This window comes from Balaenoptera borealis (assembly GCF_965194805.1).
Source record: "Balaenoptera borealis genome assembly, chromosome: 3".
Taxonomy (NCBI): Eukaryota; Metazoa; Chordata; class Mammalia; order Artiodactyla; family Balaenopteridae; genus Balaenoptera; species Balaenoptera borealis.
The window spans coordinates 159,345,266-159,365,623 of record NC_138866.1 but is presented as its reverse complement, the minus strand read 5'-3'; the positions used below and the strand labels follow the sequence as shown (position 1 = coordinate 159,365,623).

The window sequence follows — 20,358 nt, the reverse complement described above, 5'->3', positions numbered from 1 at the left end:
AAATGATTTATTCCCAGGTGACTATACCTGACTCAGTTCAAAGGCGCGAAAATGACTTGTCTTGTGAGAAACCTTGTTAGTATTTGCAGCCACGTGGCAATCATAGCCAGAAGATGGGCTGGTATAGTTAGTTGTATAATTCTCAGACACAAACTTGACTTTTCCCTAGAATGAAAATATTAAGACTAATCAAATGTTTTCGAATAGCAATAATCTTACTCTAGGATTTATTTAAAAGTAGCCTAATAAAGATGTAGATGTGTTTTAACTAACAGTTAACTGTGTTAAGAACTATGGTTCTTAGAAAATTATCTTAAGGCCAAGAATAGTTTTAATTATCCATGAACCCCATTAAATTTGTACTTAACCCTTAAAATTAAAAAAATAAAATCTGATATGTTTGGGCATCTTTCTCAGGCAAGTGTCCACAGCTTTTATCACAGTATCAAAGGAGTACATGAATTACCCCAAATTTAGGAGAACCATTTCTTTAATAGAGAAATTATATAGCCCACCAAACAGATTAGCTATTCAATGACTATTATCATAAAAGATGACAAGTGAAATCTAAAATTTCAAAAGATGAGTTTCTAAACTGAAGTATTAAATTATAAAATAGTAAGCTACAGACCAAGATACTTCTATTACACCAGGACCTGGTAAACCAGCAAGGAGCAAATACACAGTAAAGCAGTTCACAGGCCAATGGCCCTGATTATTGAACAGCTGATAGTATTTTCCATTATGGATTTCTCTTTATCAAGGGCTACGTATCTCCCAGAAAAAGGAAAAAAAGAACTTTTAAGCTTATCATGCAATGAAAGATCACACAATGATTTTAAAAGCTGTCTTGAATAATATAATGACATATATGAAAAAAATGAAAATACACAAAATATATACCAAAATGAGGTGTGAAATAATAGGCAATTTTTATTTTATCTTTACAAGATGCATTACTTAAAATATATATATACACATATATTTGCAGCCACATGGCAATCATAGCCAGAATATGGGCTAGTATAGTTAGTTGTATAATTCTCAAACAAAAACTTGACTTCTCCCTAGAATGAAAATATTAAGACTAATCAAATGTCTTCAAATAGCAATAATCTTACTCTAGGATTTAAAAGTAGCCTAATAAAGAACATATATACATGTTTGCTGTTAATGTCCCGCCTCTTCATCAATATGACCACCAAAGGCAACACTAAGAAGACAAATAATATAAATGGTACTTCAGTGAGCAATCAAAACCTGTATCCTCTCCCCATCAAACAGCTTATGATGTTGGGCAGGGCTGACTTTTAAGCAGTAAAGTAAGCAAGACTGAGAGCATATAGGCAAAAACTAAACAGCAGTATCCACCAGACAGGGTGGGATACGGGGGCACGAAACCAATGGCGAGGCACAATCTGACATAAATAAAAAATGTTTGCTATCTGAGCTGACAGGCACGTCATCTGTGGCAGAACTACAGCACTTATCACAGAGCAGGAGAGGGAACAGTAAGGGAGGGAAGCAGTGACTATGAGCCAATGCAATGCTACTTTCCCTCCAGTTCTTGGGGACAAATTTTGGAAAATGAAGAGTTCACACTCTTAAAAAAATCAGTAGTGTTAGATTTATAACCAAAGAACTTAAGATAGTAGGAAAGCTAAAACAAAAGCAAAAACAAAATAAGACCATAGAATATGTCCTCAAAAAGCCCCCCAACCTCTAAAATAAGAGTTTTCCTACTATTTGAGTGAAAATTCTAATTGCGTGATTCCTTTATACTGGACTATTTAAGGGCATTTAAAAATTTCTGAGATCATCAGTTGCAGGTGCCCCATGAAACTGTGAACAAGGTCTCAATGTTTTAGGGATTAAAAAAATATATAAAGGTTTCTCATTTTGACAATTTAAATCAGACAATGAATGTTGCTTTCTAAATTCATCTCTTATAACTGAAATCACATTATTTTATAAGCAGCTACTTGTTTTCTGTTATTTACTATTTAAAAAGTGGCATTGCGGGACAGGGTGAGAGGAAAGCTTTTCACTGAATACCTGTTGTATTATTTTGAAGCTTTTTAAAAAAACATATTCATAGATCATCTATTAAATGAATTTTAAAAAAGCTTTGTCCTTAAAGGAAAGCAAAAAGCAGTTATTTTTTATGACTTTAGATAGCTGTCTTTGGCAAGGACTATGTGTAGCAAATGATCTGCCAAGAACATTGTCACAGACTGATAATCTTTCATTTTTAAAAGAAAAATTACACAGAAGCACATTTAGGCTTTACCTTAATTAGATTAAAAATTACAACATAACCAGACTTCCCATGATACCAAGGTCTTGCATGAAGATAGTCTGAGTATTTGGAAATGTATACACCTATAAAAGTATAAAAATAGATTAATTTACACTTTAAAAAGATTGTTTACACATGGGTTACCTTTAACTGAACAAGACAACACAAAAGACAAATAAATGCTAACATTAAAAAACTATTTTGAAACTGCTTACCTTTTAAAAACTATTTGAGATATTCTAAAGGTATGGCAACATTAGAGCTAAGATACAATATATCTGTTTGACAACTAATTTTCTATTTGGGTACAGTAACTGAAAAGGGATAAGAGTATCACATTTTTGGAAAAGTCTTCGTGAGTCTGTTTTTTCTCCATGCAATCATTCAGTGAAAAGGCCTATGGTAATCTGATTCTCAAGTCATTTTTTGCAAAAAATCTCAGTAAGTACTCATATTTAAGAATGTGTGCTGAGGTCTACTACACGGCAGCTGTGTGCCAGGCAGCAGTGACACAAAGGGAAATACAACGAGGTCCTGCCTTCAAGCAGCTTATTCTGCTGGGCTGTGAATTCCAGGGAGGCAGGGGTTATATTTGTTTTGTTCACCACTATAGCCACATCACAGCCCACTGCAGCTTAATAGGGAAGTGAGTCTCAAGAGGGGAGAGACTCCTGTAAGTTACGACAGGAGAGGAGGATCCCCACACGGCAGCAGCACTGAGAATAAGGAGGAAAGGACACATTTCAGAGATATTCCTGAAGTATCCCTTTTGAAATATAAAAGACAATGGTGAGGACATGGATACAGCAGACAGAGCAGTAAACCTGTGGCCAGAAGATTGGGTTCCAGTTCCAGGTTTTTCACTTACTGCTAATAATAACCATGTGACTGAGGAGTAGGTCACTTAAGTGGACAGGATGGGCATGAGTCATAGATACATAAATCACAGGGTTCTCAGGAAGATTTAAAAAGATCCATAAACTTTTAAAACTACAATACACTACAGTAATACAAAGGATTACTTTCATACACAGAACTATCCATTTCTATTTGAGCCCAAAACTATAGAACACACACAGGCAGTAGTGCTATTTTATTACTACCCCCAGTACACGTGATGAAGAAGATTGTGTATTTATAGGAGCAATCCAGCCTCTATCTAGTCCACCACACTACTGAAGCCAGCCTCTCAAACATCAACAATAAACTCATGCGATTGCAGTAAAGCAGAAAAATGGCCTTAATTTTTAGAGATGTAAGCTGAGGTGTTTGCTTGTAATTCACTTTCACAATTTTCAGAAAAAAAAAACTTTTTTTAAAACAAATGAAGAGAATAATGGAAAACATTATCTGTTAAACGTAGGTGATAGGTATATTATACTATGCTCTCTATTTTTTCTATGTTAGCATTTTTCATAATGAAAAGAAGGGGGAGTTAAAAAGAGTAGGGGAGAAGAAAAAAAGGTTTTAGGTAAACTGTTATTGGGGTTATGAACTTATCCCCTTTCATGTCCTTTAGAAGAGCTGAATATAAGTTTAAAAAAACATTTGTTTTACACAGAGTTACCATATGAGCCAGCAATTCCACTCCTAGGTATAAACCCAACAGAAATGAAAAAACATGTCCACATAAAGACTTATACAAGAATGTACATAGTAGCATTTTTTATAATAGCCAAAAAGTAGAAACAACCAAATGTCCATCAACTACTGAATGGATAAAGAAAATGTGGTACAATGGAATATTATTCAGTCAAAAAAGGAATGAAGTATATGCTACAACATGGATGAATCTCAAAAACACTAAGCTAAATAAAAAAGTTAGTCACAAAAGGTCATACACGATTCCATCTACATGGAATGTCTGAAATAGGCCAATCCATAGGGGCAAAAAGTAGAGTACTGGTTGCTTAGGCTGGTGGGAGTGGGGAGTGACTGATGAAAATGGTCTAAAATTGATTGTGCTGATGGTTGCATATTCATTTTAGTGAATATGCTAAAAAAACTGTATACTTTAAACAGGTGAAATGAATGGTATGTGAATGTTATCTCAATAAAGCTGCTATTTAAAAGAAATGGTCAGCAGGAATGTAGCCATGAAGCCCAGGAATGTAGCCATAAAGCCCAGTAATCCTTCTCAGTGCTGATCTCCAACTTCTGTAGCATCTGACACTGCTAACACCCCTCCTTACAGCCTTCTCTTCTCTGTGAAACTCCACCTCCTGATTCTTCATCCTCTGGACTGCTCTCAACTCCCTCTTCCTAGCCTTGCCCCATGGCCCCATCCCTTGCTCCCATAACCACCTGAAAGTTCTGTTCTTTGCCATCTTTGCTGCCCCATGTAACAATGTTTTTGGCTTCAACTAACACCCACCCGCTGCCACCTTGAACCCCAATCTCCAGTTCTAATCCCTTTTCCAACTATTTTTACCACCAGCAGGACAGCTTCCAGAAACACTTATGACCACCTCATTATTTCTCAAATTTAGCTCACTAAAGTAGTAGTGTTCATTTACTGAGCGTTTACTAGGTGTAAGCTCCAAGCTAAGCACTTGACACAGTCTCATGTAATCCTCACAGCAAATCTAGATGATAGTTTTATCTATTTTACAGATGAGTAAAGTGAAGCTTAAAGAAATTAGTGCTAATCCACATTCTTGACAATAAGATTACCTTTCTCTTTTAACTCATCAGCTTCCCTACAATTTCCTCTCCTTCCGTGTCTCTTTTCTATTGACAATATCACTGCAGTGTAAGTTTAAAACCTTACATTTGATTATTTCCTTTCTCTTACTCCTCACATTCCACAGTTGCTAAGTTTCGTCAGTTCCATCTATTCTCTGTTCCTACTGCCATTATGACAGTTCAGAAGAAATCCTCATTAGCCCCAGATGACTGCACTAAACTCTTGGCACTGAAAGATATCTTCAGTACCTTTTCTAGTCCAACCATCCTTTTAAAAAACGTGTAACTCCTATTAGAAAACCTTAGGTCTTAGATTCAAAGCTCATTTATATGTTTAAAGGTCTGATTCCAAAGATTACTATTTATCATCAACCAAACTAGCATTTAACATAGGTATCTTATGTAACTAACTAAACCCCACTTCACCTTGTAAAAGAGATTCCTTTTCCTTACAGACGTACCTTTCCCTGGGTCACCCAGAGTGGTGATAGCACTGCTGCCAACACAGAGCCCACGCTGACATACCAACTTTGCCTTAAACAAAAGATCGTACTTTGCTTATCACATCATTCTTGGGAGGGTCAATGAAATAACTCTATAATCTATATAAAAACTTTCAATACAGAATCTGTACATTGTATGCATTCATGGCACAAAGTAAGCTTATGTAAGGCAATTGTGTTTTAGTTAATATTAACAGTTCAAACTTTTTCCCGAAATTTTATTATTTCTGTTAACAAAAATGTCACCAGCAAAACCAAATTAAACAAGCTCACAGATAAGTCCTCTCTTGAAGATTTCTTTTTCAATTACACTTGGGAATCACTATATTTGAAAATGTCTTATCCCCAAATGCCTTTTTTTTTTAAGTATGCATCCATAACATATCTTATTTGGAAGTCAACGATTAAGTAAATAAACTCTCTAGTATTACTATATAATCCATAAGTTATATGCTAATGTTAATTACTCTTTAGCAAATCTATCCCTGTTCTTTAAAAATCATGACCCCAACCAAAATACTACCTTTGAATTACTTTAAGTTGGATTATAGATCTCTAGCATTGCTGAACTGTATCTAGAAGCCACACACGTCTCTGGAGACATACCTGCACACAGTAGTTTCCTTCTCCACAATTTAGGTACAGCCAACAATATGGATGCTCAATTTTCAAAATAAGGCATGAAACAATTCCAAGTAACTAGAATGCTGAACGTGTTCACCTTGCCCCCAAAACCATGTAATTTAAACTTGAAAAACCTCCACAAGAAATAGAAAATATCTATCTAAACAATAATCGAGAATAGAAAATATCCATTCACTCCATTAAAAGTCATTATTAATACTTAAGAAATCTGTATTAATCAAAATCTCACCACGAGCTTACAAATGTATTCAAGATAAAACTAAAGAAAACCTATGAAAAGTTGTAGAAATCAAATCTCTTTCATGACAAGCTGTCACTGTCATTTACATTGCCACCAAACTAACAAAAAAGACTGATGAACTGGTAATCTTACAAACTTTACAGACCTAAAATACCAATATTTAACTTTAATGATATAATTAATTTTGTACATTAACATCACAAAATTACTTTTCTACGACCGAATTCCCTTACCTGATTTTCAGTTTCAAACAGAAGAAACCCATAAGTTTCCTGAAGTTCTTCGTGAGTATAGTTACTTGCTTTTTTTTCTTGGTAAAAAGTTTTGTACTGTATAAGGAGAGAATAATCAAACGTTATAAACATGTTATTTTGCCTTGCAAATTAATTTTTAAAAATGCATCATCTGAATTCCTCCTGCTAAAAGACTAATGAAATTTATTATTTTTCTATTCCCTAGAATATATTATAATTACCTTTCAAGTGACTAATTCCAAGGATCTTTTATCTCAGCTGAAATGTGATAGCTAAAAAGGACTAGGCTTATATATCAAAAATAATGGGTCTATTTCTTTAAAACTAAAATAAAACGAACACACAGACACAGTGTGTACCAAGCACCTCACCTCATTCAAGAAAATGTCATTTTTCACCAAAGTCACTTGATTGTACTGAAAACCATGCTCAGATGCAGAGTCCAAGTAAGAAGTATGGAGAATTGAAACTGCGCTCTGGAAGAGAGAGTCTGAACTCAAGGACACTGTCTCAAAAACTGTAAAACACAAACAAAAATAATGCAACTGTTTAAGATAACCAAAGGATGGGGAAAAGTGGCACACTAAATATCACTGAAGAGTGATATAGTAAATATATCATCTATGATAATAGGAAATAATCATCTATTTCCTTCCTGTATAACTAAGACATTTATTTACAATGTGTTTTGGCTACCATATCTGGACTATCTTAAAAGATCTCACATGTGAAAATAACCAAAATGGATTATAACTGAGGGTGAATTACTTTTAATGCAAGAATAAATCCCTTTTGATTTAAAGCTGGGTGCTGTAACCACACTGGGTAAAAGCAGATGCAACTGTAGTGTCAAGTTGGTGGTCAGCAACTGCTTAGACCAATGCTTCTCATTCTTAAGTTTTTTTAAACCTAAGCCACATTTTGATAAACTTACCCTTCCTGTCTTCTCACCAAATCCCCAAGGAAGTCTGTTAGGTTCCTTGGAAGGGGCCTACTACTGCACACTCAGCAAACACATTAGAAATCATGTTTCTTTGGGGCTTCCTCACCAGCCTGTACATGTCTATTAAAATTTACTTCTTATGGGCTGTATTATAAAATCATCATTTTACAAAAATAAAACTTTATTACTTTTTTTGAAAGTGCTTTTTTCAAACCATACCCATGTGCCATCCCAGAAATGCTGGTATACCCCTCCCATGAGAGGCATGTTTCCTAACTGAGAACTACTGACTCAATCCAGTAATTCTCTTGATTGAGCCCTTGTGTCTTTTGATTTTACGAGTCCTCACTTAGCAAGAACTGAGCCTAATGAGTTCTCATAACATTTAACTATTTGATTTGTTTACTCCTTTCTATTCACATCCTCTCTATTCTCTTTAACAAGGTTGGGGGGAAGATACACACTGATTATTTGTAAATAATAGAATAATTTATGTAACACTGGAAGTTTTGGCCTTACAGTATAAATAAGTACATTAATATGGCTTCCTACTTATACCAGGACTCTGCCAATTACATTAAAGTTCAAAAGTTAAAAAAAACATAAGCTTTTTAATTAAAATTAATTTATGAACAACAGATTAAAAAACCCTAGACTACTACAGAAATCAAAACAAACATTTCAGTAAAATTAATTTGGACTGAACTGTCCTAACACTTCAATTCCCAAGGTAATTTAAAAATGATTTTGATAACAAAACTTCCTAGTATCAAAAATAAAAGATTACAAATAGCAAGGAAAGAAAAGAGGATGAAACACTTAAGAATATTCTGAAGTTGGCACATCGGATCTATATCGATTCTATCTTACTTTTATTTTTCCTCAGTTTCACCTTCTCTCTTTCAATATCAGTATACCAGTGCTGTAAAAAATATGGATATTCTAAAGAGATTCAAATAGCAAAACACCAGTGATAACAATTAAAAAATTATGGCTTTCTTTAGCTACTTACTCAAAACAAACTGGGAAGCCTATGCACTTGCAAATTTCTTTTACAAATAATCTGCACTGCTAGCTCAAATGCATATCAGGATTCCTTTAAAAATTATAATTTTGGAAACCTAGTATTTAATATTTTTTAAAAGGCAATATAATATTTTAAAAATCTAATTATACTATGAGGCTCAATATTTGTGAAATATGTTGCTTACAAGTGAAAGAAATAAAAGTTGTCATAGCTTTGGAAATGACCAATCTATGATTATCAACTTCCCTAAATTCTGCAAGATGTTAATAGATTTTAAGTTTCAGAAGTACTGAATACTACATATATCCCCAATTTTGAGCGTCAACGCACAATAATAAACTGAAAACTGTGAGAGATAATGCAATTTAAAAAACCCTATCTAATACAATGTGGGGAGTACTGCTCCCAATAAAGCTAAGACTAATGGTAATGATTTAAAATAAACAAGGAGGAACAAGTAAGAAATGACTTATTTTGTACTTTTATACTGTAATTTCTAAAACTATTTATTTATGGTTAAAAATGCTTCCTTTTTATGTCAGCACTCTCCAAATAGCCGTATGTTAGAAAAGTAATAATTTTACAGTTGGCAGAAGGAAAAGCATATCAAAAGAGAAGTTAATGGAAAACCACAGTAAATTCTGAATCTTTCATGACTTCATAATAAATGACCTCAATTATACTCTCAAGAAAGCACAAGTTTCCTGCTCTATAATTAAGGAGCTAATGAGAATTTTATTGAGAAAACATTTGACATTGTCTCTTCCAACACAATGCACTTTCATTTAACCGCCTAAAACAAGTGTACAAAATGAGGAGCACTAAATAAATGGATAGCTTCATTTTTTGCTGAGCAATGCACATGCTCTAGTTAAACATTCAAGATTATCAGAATATTAAGAGAAAGAAGAGGGGGCTATTCCACAAAGAAATCTAAAGCAACATCTAAGAAGGTAACTTGAAAAGTACCTGTCTGTAAAGCATAAAGAGTGTCCCTTATGGTTTAAGTGACCAACAGAGAGCACATGGAAAAAAATGAAGTTCAATCAAAATGGCTCTGAAAACTGAGTTAACACTCTTTCCTGTAGCACCTGGCTTTGGGCACGTTTCTCTGCCATTTGTGGATTTGATCTTAAAAGTTAGGTCAAGCTTGACACAACAAGTTGGATTCTGCTCAAAGTGCCCTGCATCAATCTCCCCCATCTCAAAATCCATCACAGGGATACTGAATGTCTGATTTTAGGACACTTCTTTCTCTCTTTTTAACTTCTAATAAGAGAGATAAGAAAATTATAAACCAGTTTCTGATGTTATACCACAGGTATCTATTTTCTATTCTATAAGCATCTGGTCTGAAAGCAAATAATGAGATGAACAAACATCAACAACTTAGGTGTCACAGTAACCTAACAGAATCTAGCCACTTCTACATCTCCCCCAGACTTACATGACCACATCTCCTGTTTGTGAATTAAGCAATAGCACTTATCAAAGACAGTAACACTCAGAAACCAACAATATGTGCCATTAAAGGCTCTTATTAGTAGAATGCAACCTACACCTTTTAATACTCTCCATGCCTATATACTTTATCTCCTCTAAGTATTGCATTTGATAGTTGTTGAAGGAACAGCCCATTCTTTAATCACCTAATCCTAAAATGTATTACCTTTACCTTTAAGACATCAAAGGACTGCCAGTTTAAGATATATACAACTTTTTTAGAACACAATTTGGCAGAAAGTAACAAAAACTTAAACGGGCATACCAAATAACCATTCCATTTCTGGGAATCTATTCCTCAGAAATATTAGCATAAGTGCAGGGGTTTTATGTACAAGGGTGTTCCATGCACCAACACCTATAACAGCAAAAACACTGGAGACAACCTAAATTGCCATCAACAGGGAAACACCTTGCAATTACTAAATAAAAACAAAGTAAATCTGTATATACTGACGTACAAAGATATCTATTGTATACTACTGAGTGAATAATATGTATTATATGTCATTTTGGTAAAAAAAAAAAAAACCATAAAAAATTATGTGTTTGAAAGTATACAGAAAAAGATGTAGAAAGATGGGAAATCCAACTGTTAACAGTATTTACACCAATGGTGATTGGAGAGTGGACAAAAAAGAGAACTTACACTTTTGCCTTATATATATTACTACAATTTAGATTTTTCTTACATAAGCATGTATTACTTCTACTATTTAAAATATCTCAATTTAAAATCAAGTAAAATAAATCATAATTTCAAAGAAATACACATAGAGGAGTGTGACAATCTCTCTTGAACACACACCTTTTCTGATGCAATTTGAAAACTTAATCACCTATCAATTTTGGACTAATAAGAAATTTGTAGCTACTGGAAATTATAATTTTTTAAAAAGTCCTTTCATTTTACATGGTCTAAATTAAAATCTAAAAAATTGTATTGTTCAATTTTGGAGTCATTAGTAATAGCTTATAGCATTTAGTTTAATACCCACTCTTTTCTGATATGAACCCTGTCTCGGTCTTCTCTAACAGGGAATGTAGCTGGGAGGGTGGTCTTAATTCATTTTCACCAAGTATACCCCCAGAATTTTTGACATAGTCCTGTTCTCTGCTAATGTCATAAATGCTAAAACGAAAAAATAAAAAATTAAATCATAAAGTGAATAGTTCTATTTCGGGCATATCTACTATATAAATAAATGTTTACTGAGCATCTAGTTTGCATTAGGTACAATTTTGTAATGTTTCCCTTCTTTGTCAAGTCTCCAGAGCTAAAGGCTAAATTTGCTCTATAAGAATAACACACATAAATTGAAGTGTTTTTCCCCCAATTCTTTAATTTCTAAAGAAAATTTTTTTCACAGAGAAAAATAGGAATCACTTTTGCCTCATTGAAAAAAAACTTTCAAAATGAACAGATTATAGAACCACACCCATGTTCTACTGGTTGGAAATAATAAAATCAAATAGAACACAAATAAAACCTCTCCCCACCCCTAAATAAGTAGTATTTGATTCACCCTTCATTAAACAAAACTATTAGTGATGACTATTATGTATCTAGTACTATGCTATACCCTGGATTTTATCAAGACAAACGAGAAAAAGTCTCTATGATGAAAGTGTCTGGGCGGCCTGGAGATCTTAGAATGTGCTCACAAAATACTCCTAGAGTGAGTGTGTGCCTTTGGAAAGCAAGGGTTGTGTCTCCTGGTGACAGTGGTCTCAAAGAGGAAAGCAGAGCTGGAAGTAAAGACCCTCCCAAACCAGATTACACTTGCAGCTTAGAAAAGGAGTAGCAACAAAGGCACCATATTTTTAAAAACAATCCTCGGCTTCAGGAGCAGAGGAGGGAACCCTTAAGCCTGAAAACTGCTCTGTCGCATCCCTACACTGGGCTCAAACACATCTTCAGAGCTAGAATAAGATGAAGGCAGGGAGAGTGCATCTTTTCCTTTGTCCTTGGTGAGAAAGCTTTCGCAGAATTCTCTCTGCAGGCACCCATTCTCACCTCATTGGCCAGAACTGAGTCACACGTTTATTCCTAAAACAATCACTAACCAAAGAGAATGGAATTACCATAATGAGCTTAGAGTAACTAATAGTCACACAAACCCCCACTCTCACCCGCCCAAACTGCTCCTGAAGTATGGGATTACCCCAAAACCTAGACAAAATTGTGGTTTGGGGGAAGTGAAGAAAAAGGGAGGTGATTACTGGGAAGGCAGTCAACAACATTACCACACTAAGGTCTCAACAAGTTAGTGGTAGGACTGCACTAGAATCCTGGTCTCCTGACTCCCAATTTAATTCTCCCCTCTTGACATAATGAATGATATAATCAATATTGCTACTTTTTCTAAAGAACCTTAAATACATCCACACAGTTCTACCTCAAATCCTTTTTGAAAAAAGGTGCACTATTATAAAACTATACATGCTATTTTTTGTAAAGTATACTGAATTTCTCAAATAATGAACTGCTTGCAGTTCCTCATGTGCATCGTGTTTCTACCTCTGCATTTGCTATTTCTATTGCCCTGAAAATGCATACACTAGTGCCCTTTTTTGGCTTCCTTATCATTTGAATACTTACTCAGATTTCAAGTATCAGTGCCTCTCTGAAACCTTTCATGACATATCCCATCTCAATGACACTGGCTGTTGGTATCATTGGGTACCCATTGTATCATGTTCCAGATTCTCCCACATATTTATAGTACTGATTTCGTTGAAGATTTTTCTTCCTACCACTGGATTAGATGAAAAACTTTCTTGACTGGACCTTTATTTTCTAAATACTTTCTCACTCTTTTTGTCTAATTGTTGTGGCTATTCTATTTTTTAGGAGAGTTCTTCAGTTTTATTATCTAATCCTTTCCTGCTTCCTGAATAATTTCTCTCCCTTTTTGAAAAATAGAATCACTTCTTTCACGTAAGTTATATTTTCTCTTTTCTCTTTAAAGATACTACAGTTTCATTTTGTTGAAGTTTCTTCTGTTGCCAGCAGTAAATCTATTTCTACCAAGTTCCTTTATTTTCCTCCTTGCTTATTCCTGCGTGGTCTCTTCTATGTTAGAGACTTCCAGCAAATGGCTGGTGATCCTTAGCTGTCTGTTTATGTTTATGTGTGAGGCACTTAAAGCTAACTGAAAGTCTGGTGCATGGGCACTGCTTCCTGACCAGCAGCCCTCACTCTTGCAGGTGATCCGATCGTAATGCAGCTGTTTAATCAAGTGAACTTGCAAAGTCCATATCTGTTAAATATTTTGTCATGGGTTGCTAAGTTTCCCCAGAAAAGAATCCTTTAATATCTTGTTTAGGGGAAGCATAAGCTTAACTAATAGTTCTGGGAACCACACAGAAAAAGACAGCTCTGGTTTCACTGTTTAGTATGTTGACTTTCACTTAATCCTTATTTTTACTTAGGTGCTTCACCCCTGCCTCAGCTGTCTAGAGCCTGCCTAGTTCATGTCTGCTGAGTGTAAACCTTCAATCTTCTGTCAGGGTACAAGAAAGGTAGTTGTCTGGGTGCATGCAGTGAAGAGGACAGAGGGCATCAAAATTATAAAATCATCAATCACCCCTTCTATTTCTATTCCACCCATATTCCTGCCCTGAGAAGTACTTGATACCTCCAAATCCTGAGCCTTTTCCAGATTCTATGGAGGGAATCAGCTTGCTTCTCTTGTTGGCTTACCTCTTTTCAGCCTTCAGCATTCTCTAATCCACTGAATCGTTTAGTAATTGACCACCCACCTTCTTTTGTAGTTTCCCAAATACTGATTTCATTTACCTTCTCCTTTCTCACTCTCTTGATCTTTGTGGATTTATATCTTTATTCTTTTACTATAATCTTAGTGGAATTTCCAGAGGAGTGTACAACTGGATGTGTCAGACATAACTGAAGTGTCTACTTAATGTAAGTCTTAGTTTCTTCAATCAAAAAATGTGCAATAGGGGTTTCCCTGGTGGCGCAGTGGTTGAGAGTCTGTCTGCCAGTGCAGGGGACACGGGTTCGAGCCCTGGTCTGGGAGGATCCCACATGCCGCGGAGCGACTGGGCCCGTGAGCCACAACTACTGAGCCTGCGCGTCTGGAGCCTGTGCTCCGCAACAAGAGAGGCCCGCGCACCGCGATGAAGAGTGGCCCCCGCTTGCTGCAACTGGGGAGGGCCCTCGCGCAGAAACGAAGACCCAACACAGCCAAAAATAAATAAATTAATTAATTAAAAAAAAAATTTTTTTTAAATGTGCAATATACCACCTACCATGGTAGCTACTATCACCATTATTTTTATTTTAACTTTTATAATTATGAAGACCTCATTTTATTTCCTTATGTATTTACCACAGAACTAATTACATATCACATCTTCAACAAATATTAGATTAATTTTAAAATAATTAATATTTAGTGTGTATGAACTCAATAACCATTTACTCAAATACATGAAAAGAACAGTCAAAGTAAATCTTCAATGATTTCTTTCAGAGTATTTATCATGGTTTATAATTACATAATCATAATTATTTCACTAATGTCTATTTACCTAATAAACCAAGCCTTCTGAGGACAGGAATCATGTCTGTTTTGTCTACTTGTGATTACCCAGCATCAGCCCAATGCCTGGCACACAGTGAATGTTCAGTAAATATGTATTTGATAATTAAATGAAAGAATAATACTTATGCAATTTAATCTGTTCCAAAACTCAGAAAAAGGAAGAGCTTCCCCGTTTTTTAAAATAAAGCAGTCAAATGCTAACACCAAAATCTGACAAAGAAAATACATAAGAAAGGAAACTATAGATCTAGCTCATGAATATTGATACTAAAATCCTAAAATATATGTACTGGCAAAGGACACTAAAATAATAACAGAAGTCAATTAAGGTACATTCTAGGAATGTATGAATTGGTTCAATAAATAGGAAATCCATAAATTTAACTAACCACATTAACAGGTCAAAGTTATCATGAGGGGCTGCTGGAACGTGGGATGAGGCAGGAGAGCCACATGTCAGACTGTCCAAAGGAAGTTACTATATACTTCTTTCCAAACAGATGACTTAGATAAGTTTTTGTTGCTGCACAGTATTTTTTTCATTTATGTAGTATTATTTTGGCCATACTTAATCTAAAAAACAAATTGATGCTCCCAAATAAAAGAAAGCTGTTCATTTAATGTAACACAGAAAAAATCCTACCATAAGTTGTTTAGGGGAAAGAAAATCTGATTACAAAGAAGTATGTATATATATACATAAAGTCTTAAGAACATATACTACGATTTAAACAATGGTCATCATCTATATAATGCTTATCAATATCTGATGTTTTTCTTGTTTATTTGATTATGCTCCCACCACTAGATTATTAGCTTCATGAATACAGGAATTTATCCTTTTCCATGCTGTACCCCAGTGCCCAGAACAGTGCCTGGTACACAGTAAGGTTTCAATAAACATTCATGTACTGAATGAATCAATCCATATTCCAAATCACTTCACTTCTCTACTTAAACCCTTAGCGGCTTCTCGTTGCCCCCCAGAATACAAAGCACACTCCCTGCCATGGCCCTGTGAAATCTGACCCCTGCTTGCTTCCTCCACCTCACCTGATCCGCCTTCCTCTGGCTTACTACTATGGTCCAGCTACCCTGGTCTTTCCATTCAAGCTCTTTGCTCTTTTCAGGCCTTTGCACTTGCTGTTATTTCTGACTGAAATGCTCGCTCTCCTGTTTTGCCCTTGGCTTAGCTCCCTCTCTTCTTTTAGTGAAATCTCAAGTTATTCCCTCAGATAAACCTCCTCTGATCACCCTACTTAAAGTAGGTATTTTCTTTAAATCACTCATTACAACATACAGCTATTTTGTCAATTTACTTTTGGGTGTGTGTGTGTCCATCTTCCCCAGCAGAATGTAAGGTCCACAGAGGCAGATACTCTTTGTCTTGCTCACAAAGCCCTTCAGTACCCAGCAGAGCTCCTAGCACCACAGTACTCAATGCTCTACCAAGTTATCTTTGGGTAGGTCAAGTACAGGTAATTTCTGTTTCATTTTTTTACAGTTTACGTATCATCTGAAATTTTATGTAAGCATAAATATAATCTGGGGAAGTAAAGCTATTTTCATTTTGGAAAAAAAGATCTCCCATGGCCCTAAGTAGTAGCAATTTAGTTTTTTAAAATGAACACAAAGTAAATGAATGAAAACAGCATTTCCCATAAGCCAAAACAGTAAGAGACCCATGAGATAAAGCTTCTCTATTAAAAAATAGAAAATACTATAGAATGAGAAATGTATGATTTTTATAACAATTTTTAAGTTGTTAAAAATTAAAAATTTTTAATTTTAAATTAAAAAAATCTTTTAAATTAAAAAAAGTCTACCATGTACAAAAGTTTAAATGTTTTCTAATGTCAAGATAATCACCCACAGAAAGAATAAAAACCAAGATACCCTTGCTATTATTTGAAGTGCAAAAGTCCATTTGGAATCACTGCTTTACAATTCAAAAGATTTCCTAAAATACTGTAAGTCTACACACACAGAAGAGTTGTAAAGAGTGATGCCATCTCTCTGGCAGTTCGGCAAGGGTTTCCCCACTCCACGCTCGCAGAATCCCATGAGTCAGGAGGCAAAGGCGCTCCGTAAACCCTTTAGTACATAGAACCATTTGTTCACCACCTACCTCGGCGGCCCCACCAAAGCTTTACTCCCTAAAGCTCCCTAAAGGTGGGACACCCAGTCTGTCCCTTCTCCCAGTCTCCTCGTCACCCAGTTCTCTGGCAGGCAGCTCACCGGCCAGGCAGGAGAACCCGGACGCAGGTGTCTCCAGGAGCCCCTGGCTGGGGGTGAGGGCCAGCCCCTCCTCCTCACCTCATGGTGCGTGGGGGAGGAGGCTGTCCCTCTGCCCAGCTGGCCCCTCCGGCCCCCTCCCGCCAGCGAAAGCCAGTGTGGCGGGGGCGGCGCGGGCTGTGCCTTTAGAAGTCAACGAGGGCGGGTGGCGAACCTCAAGCCCCGCACATGCGCACAGCCGGGTAGCCGGGTCCGGGAGCCGCGGTCTGGTCCGAGGGCTGGACAAGCAGAGTGTCCTCAGTTCCCTGTTTCTGACGTCTCCCAGTACTCCTAGGTGGACAGTTTTATTGTTATTTTACAACGATCGCTCCAAGCTTCAATTTCCTCGAAGGTCTTGCCTGCAGGTTATTCAGTAACCATTCTGGATTGCAAATCCCAGACCTAACCCGAAATCCATGTCTTTTCACTACAGTGACCCCAAGTTATTCTAACTCACCGCGGCTATAAAGCTTTCCCATTATCGTCTAGTAAACTCGCTGATTATGGTTTCATGGGGTTTTGCTGTGTAATTTACAAAAATAAAAGGTCTACTGAATATGGTTTTGGATACTCCATATATGCCCAGGAGATGTTGATACCAGCACCCGGGGTTGGGATGGGGGTACTTGTCCCTCCCACTAAGCCACACAGCCCTAACAAAACTCATGAAAAATAAAGTTGAATGGAGTGTGTGTGTGTGTGTGTGTGTGTGTGGTGTCTGGCCTGATCTAAGGACGTCCTTCCTTTTGGCTCATGTTTTAACCAAGTAATCTAAGACATCCATATGCATTTCCTGGACCATATCTGCACTAGCTAGAGGAAAACTAATCAGGAGCTCCTAGAGAATCATTGCCGCTATGGTACTGAACAAATAGAAAACATATAGGAAAACCTTAACTCACAAAGGAAGTTACTTAAATTCATAAAGAATCATGTAGATTAATTACTATTTAAAATAGCAAAATCACTTTGCATATTTACTATATGCAATGGGAGAGCAACTGCCTTCTTTTTAAAAAACTTTAAAAAATTATTTCCATTGCTAGGGGGAAAACTGGCTGGGGGTGGGGGTGGTGTGATGAATTGGGAGATTGGGATTGACATATATACACTAATATGTATAAAATGGATAACTAATAAGAACCTGCTGTATAAAAAAATAAAGAAAATTCAAAAGTAAAAAAAAAAAATTATTTCCATTGCTAAAACTGAGTTATCCCTTTGTACTATGATTTTTTCATTTAACTGCGGCTTACTTTTAGACCTAATATTCAATTTTTGAAGATTGTTTTAACATTTTCTAAATCTATTTCTACTATAAAAAAGATTTCTGTATATCAGACAGATGCTTATAATCTTATATCATATTTTGTTTTCTTTCTTGCTATGCTGTATAGAAAGTCAACAGATTCTTTGGAGAACATACTTTCCATATTCAAGATTATGCACTTTTTATTAGAATCCCTTCAAAGTTTATATGGTGCCATTTTCAGACATCTGTATAAAGGAACCGGCCTCTGTTCTGGCTCATCAAACCACGTTTACTAATTTGTGCTTCAGCATTAAACTATCAGCCTGCAATGAAATGGCTGCATTAAACTCATTACTGTATTTATACACTACAAAGATATTGTTAAGTAGTTTTGTCCTTCTTACAAGAAAATCCTAAGACTAAATTTCTCTCAGGGTCAATTACATTTTTTAAAAAAAAATTTATTTATTTATTTTTGGCTGTGTTGGATCTTCACTTCTGTGTGAGGGCTTTCTCTAGTTGTGGCGAGTGGGGGCCCCTCTTCATCGTGGTGTGCGGGCCTCTCACTGTCGCGGCCTCTCTTGTTGTGGAGCACAGGCTCCAGATGCACAGGCTCAGTAGTTGTGGCTCAAGGGCCTAGCTGCTCCACGGCATGTGGGATCCTCCCAGACCAGGGCTCGAACTCATGTCCTCTGCATTAGCAGGCAGATTCTCAACCACTGCGCCACCAGGGAAGCCGTCAATTACATTTTAAGACCTGCTTTCGATTATTTTGATTATCACATATAACAAGGGAAAGTGACATCTAATCCATGCTGTAACAATGATTTTTTTTTAATCGCCACCACCCCTAGATATATCCCATCACAAATGCCCTGGGCAGAGATCAGGCCTATTTACTAAGGATGGCTCATAGAGAAGTGGAGGATAACCACAGGGTGAAGCAGGTGCTTCAACTGGTCAAAACAGGCCTCAGAAGTTGGGGTCTTGAATATTTAATGAGGGAGCAGGTGTACCCAAAGGTTCTAAACGGGGTCTATTTCACCATACCAAGGAGGGCAGAGTCTTTAACACAGAATATTACCAAGGGATTTAGTTATCCAATTAAGTGTTACTAAATTCTTAAGAGAAAACAGAAAGTATGACCCAGACACTTCTTAGAAAATTCATAAATAAAAAAAGAGAGGCCAAATTTAAAAACAAAAACAAAAGGCCAATTGAGTTAAACAATAAAAACCAAAAGCTGGTTCTTTTTTTTTTTTTTAAAAGATTTTTTTTTATGTGGACCATTTCTTTAAAAAATCTTTACTGAATTTGTTACAATATTGCTTCTGTTTTATGTTTTTGGTGTTTTATTTCCCCCCCAGCCATGAGGCATGTGGGATCTTAGCTCCCCCACCAGGGATCGAACCCGCACCCTCTGCATTGGAAGGTGAAGGCCTAATCACTGGACCACCAGGGAAGTCCCCAAACTGGTTCTTTTGGAATAAGTAACCTTTAGCAAATATAATCAATAAAGAGAAAAAATTAAATATCAACAAAAGAAGGCTAACCACAAATACAGGGGAAAATTTCTAAAATTATAAATTATCACACACTATACCAATAAATTCGAAAATTATAAAAATATAATTTACTAACATTGGTCTAAATGGAAGAAACATCTGAATAAACCAATTACGATGAAATAACTGAAAGAGTAGTCGCAGTCCTACTCCTCTCAAAAGACCAGTTCCAGAGTTTTATTGTCAAGGTTCACTTTTCACTTATCAGATTATCAAAAATCCACGAGTTTGGCAATGCAGTCTGTTGGGGAAACTGTGGGAAACAAAGGAAAAGAAAAGCAAAAGACCAGGAGAAAATATTTACTATGAAGGTTATAAAAGATTTATTTATACATTAAGATAAATAGATCAATAGAACATAAAAATGGAAATTCACAGTTTAGGAATTACGAATAGTCAGTAAACACATTTCAAAACACCTCCAATTTACAGACTTAAGAAAGCCAAATAAACCCAAGCAAGATAAATGCAGATACAGTGAAACAGCAGAAAGCTAAAAACAAAGGGAAAAATATTAAAGCAGCCAGAGACAAGGAACTGAAAGACTGACAGCTGACTTTTCAATAGCAATAATGGAAACCAGAAGACAGAGGAAT

At 36.0% G+C, this 20,358-nt stretch overlaps 1 protein-coding gene across 7 annotated transcripts in view; it reads right to left on the bottom strand.

Moving 5' to 3' along the window:
- TASOR2 (transcription activation suppressor family member 2) overlaps positions 1-20,358 on the bottom strand; it is a 75,151-nt gene that overhangs the window by 41,237 nt on the left and 13,556 nt on the right. For 5 of the 7 annotated variants that reach the window (XM_082387124.1, XM_082387129.1, XM_082387123.1 and 2 more), the window contains 7 exons: positions 19,839-20,015; positions 11,099-11,232; positions 6,999-7,144; positions 6,607-6,702; positions 5,446-5,518; positions 2,291-2,382; positions 28-165 (listed from right to left, as the gene is read on the bottom strand). In XM_082387124.1, coding sequence (XP_082243250.1) covers positions 28-165; positions 2,291-2,382; positions 5,446-5,518; positions 6,607-6,702; positions 6,999-7,144; positions 11,099-11,232; positions 19,839-19,861 — 702 coding nt within the window. In that variant the 5' untranslated portion in view covers positions 19,862-20,015. The remainder of the gene's footprint in view (positions 1-27; positions 166-2,290; positions 2,383-5,445; positions 5,519-6,606; positions 6,703-6,998; positions 7,145-11,098; positions 11,233-19,838; positions 20,016-20,358) is intronic. The other 2 variants (XM_082387126.1, XM_082387125.1) reach the window with 2 other exon arrangements.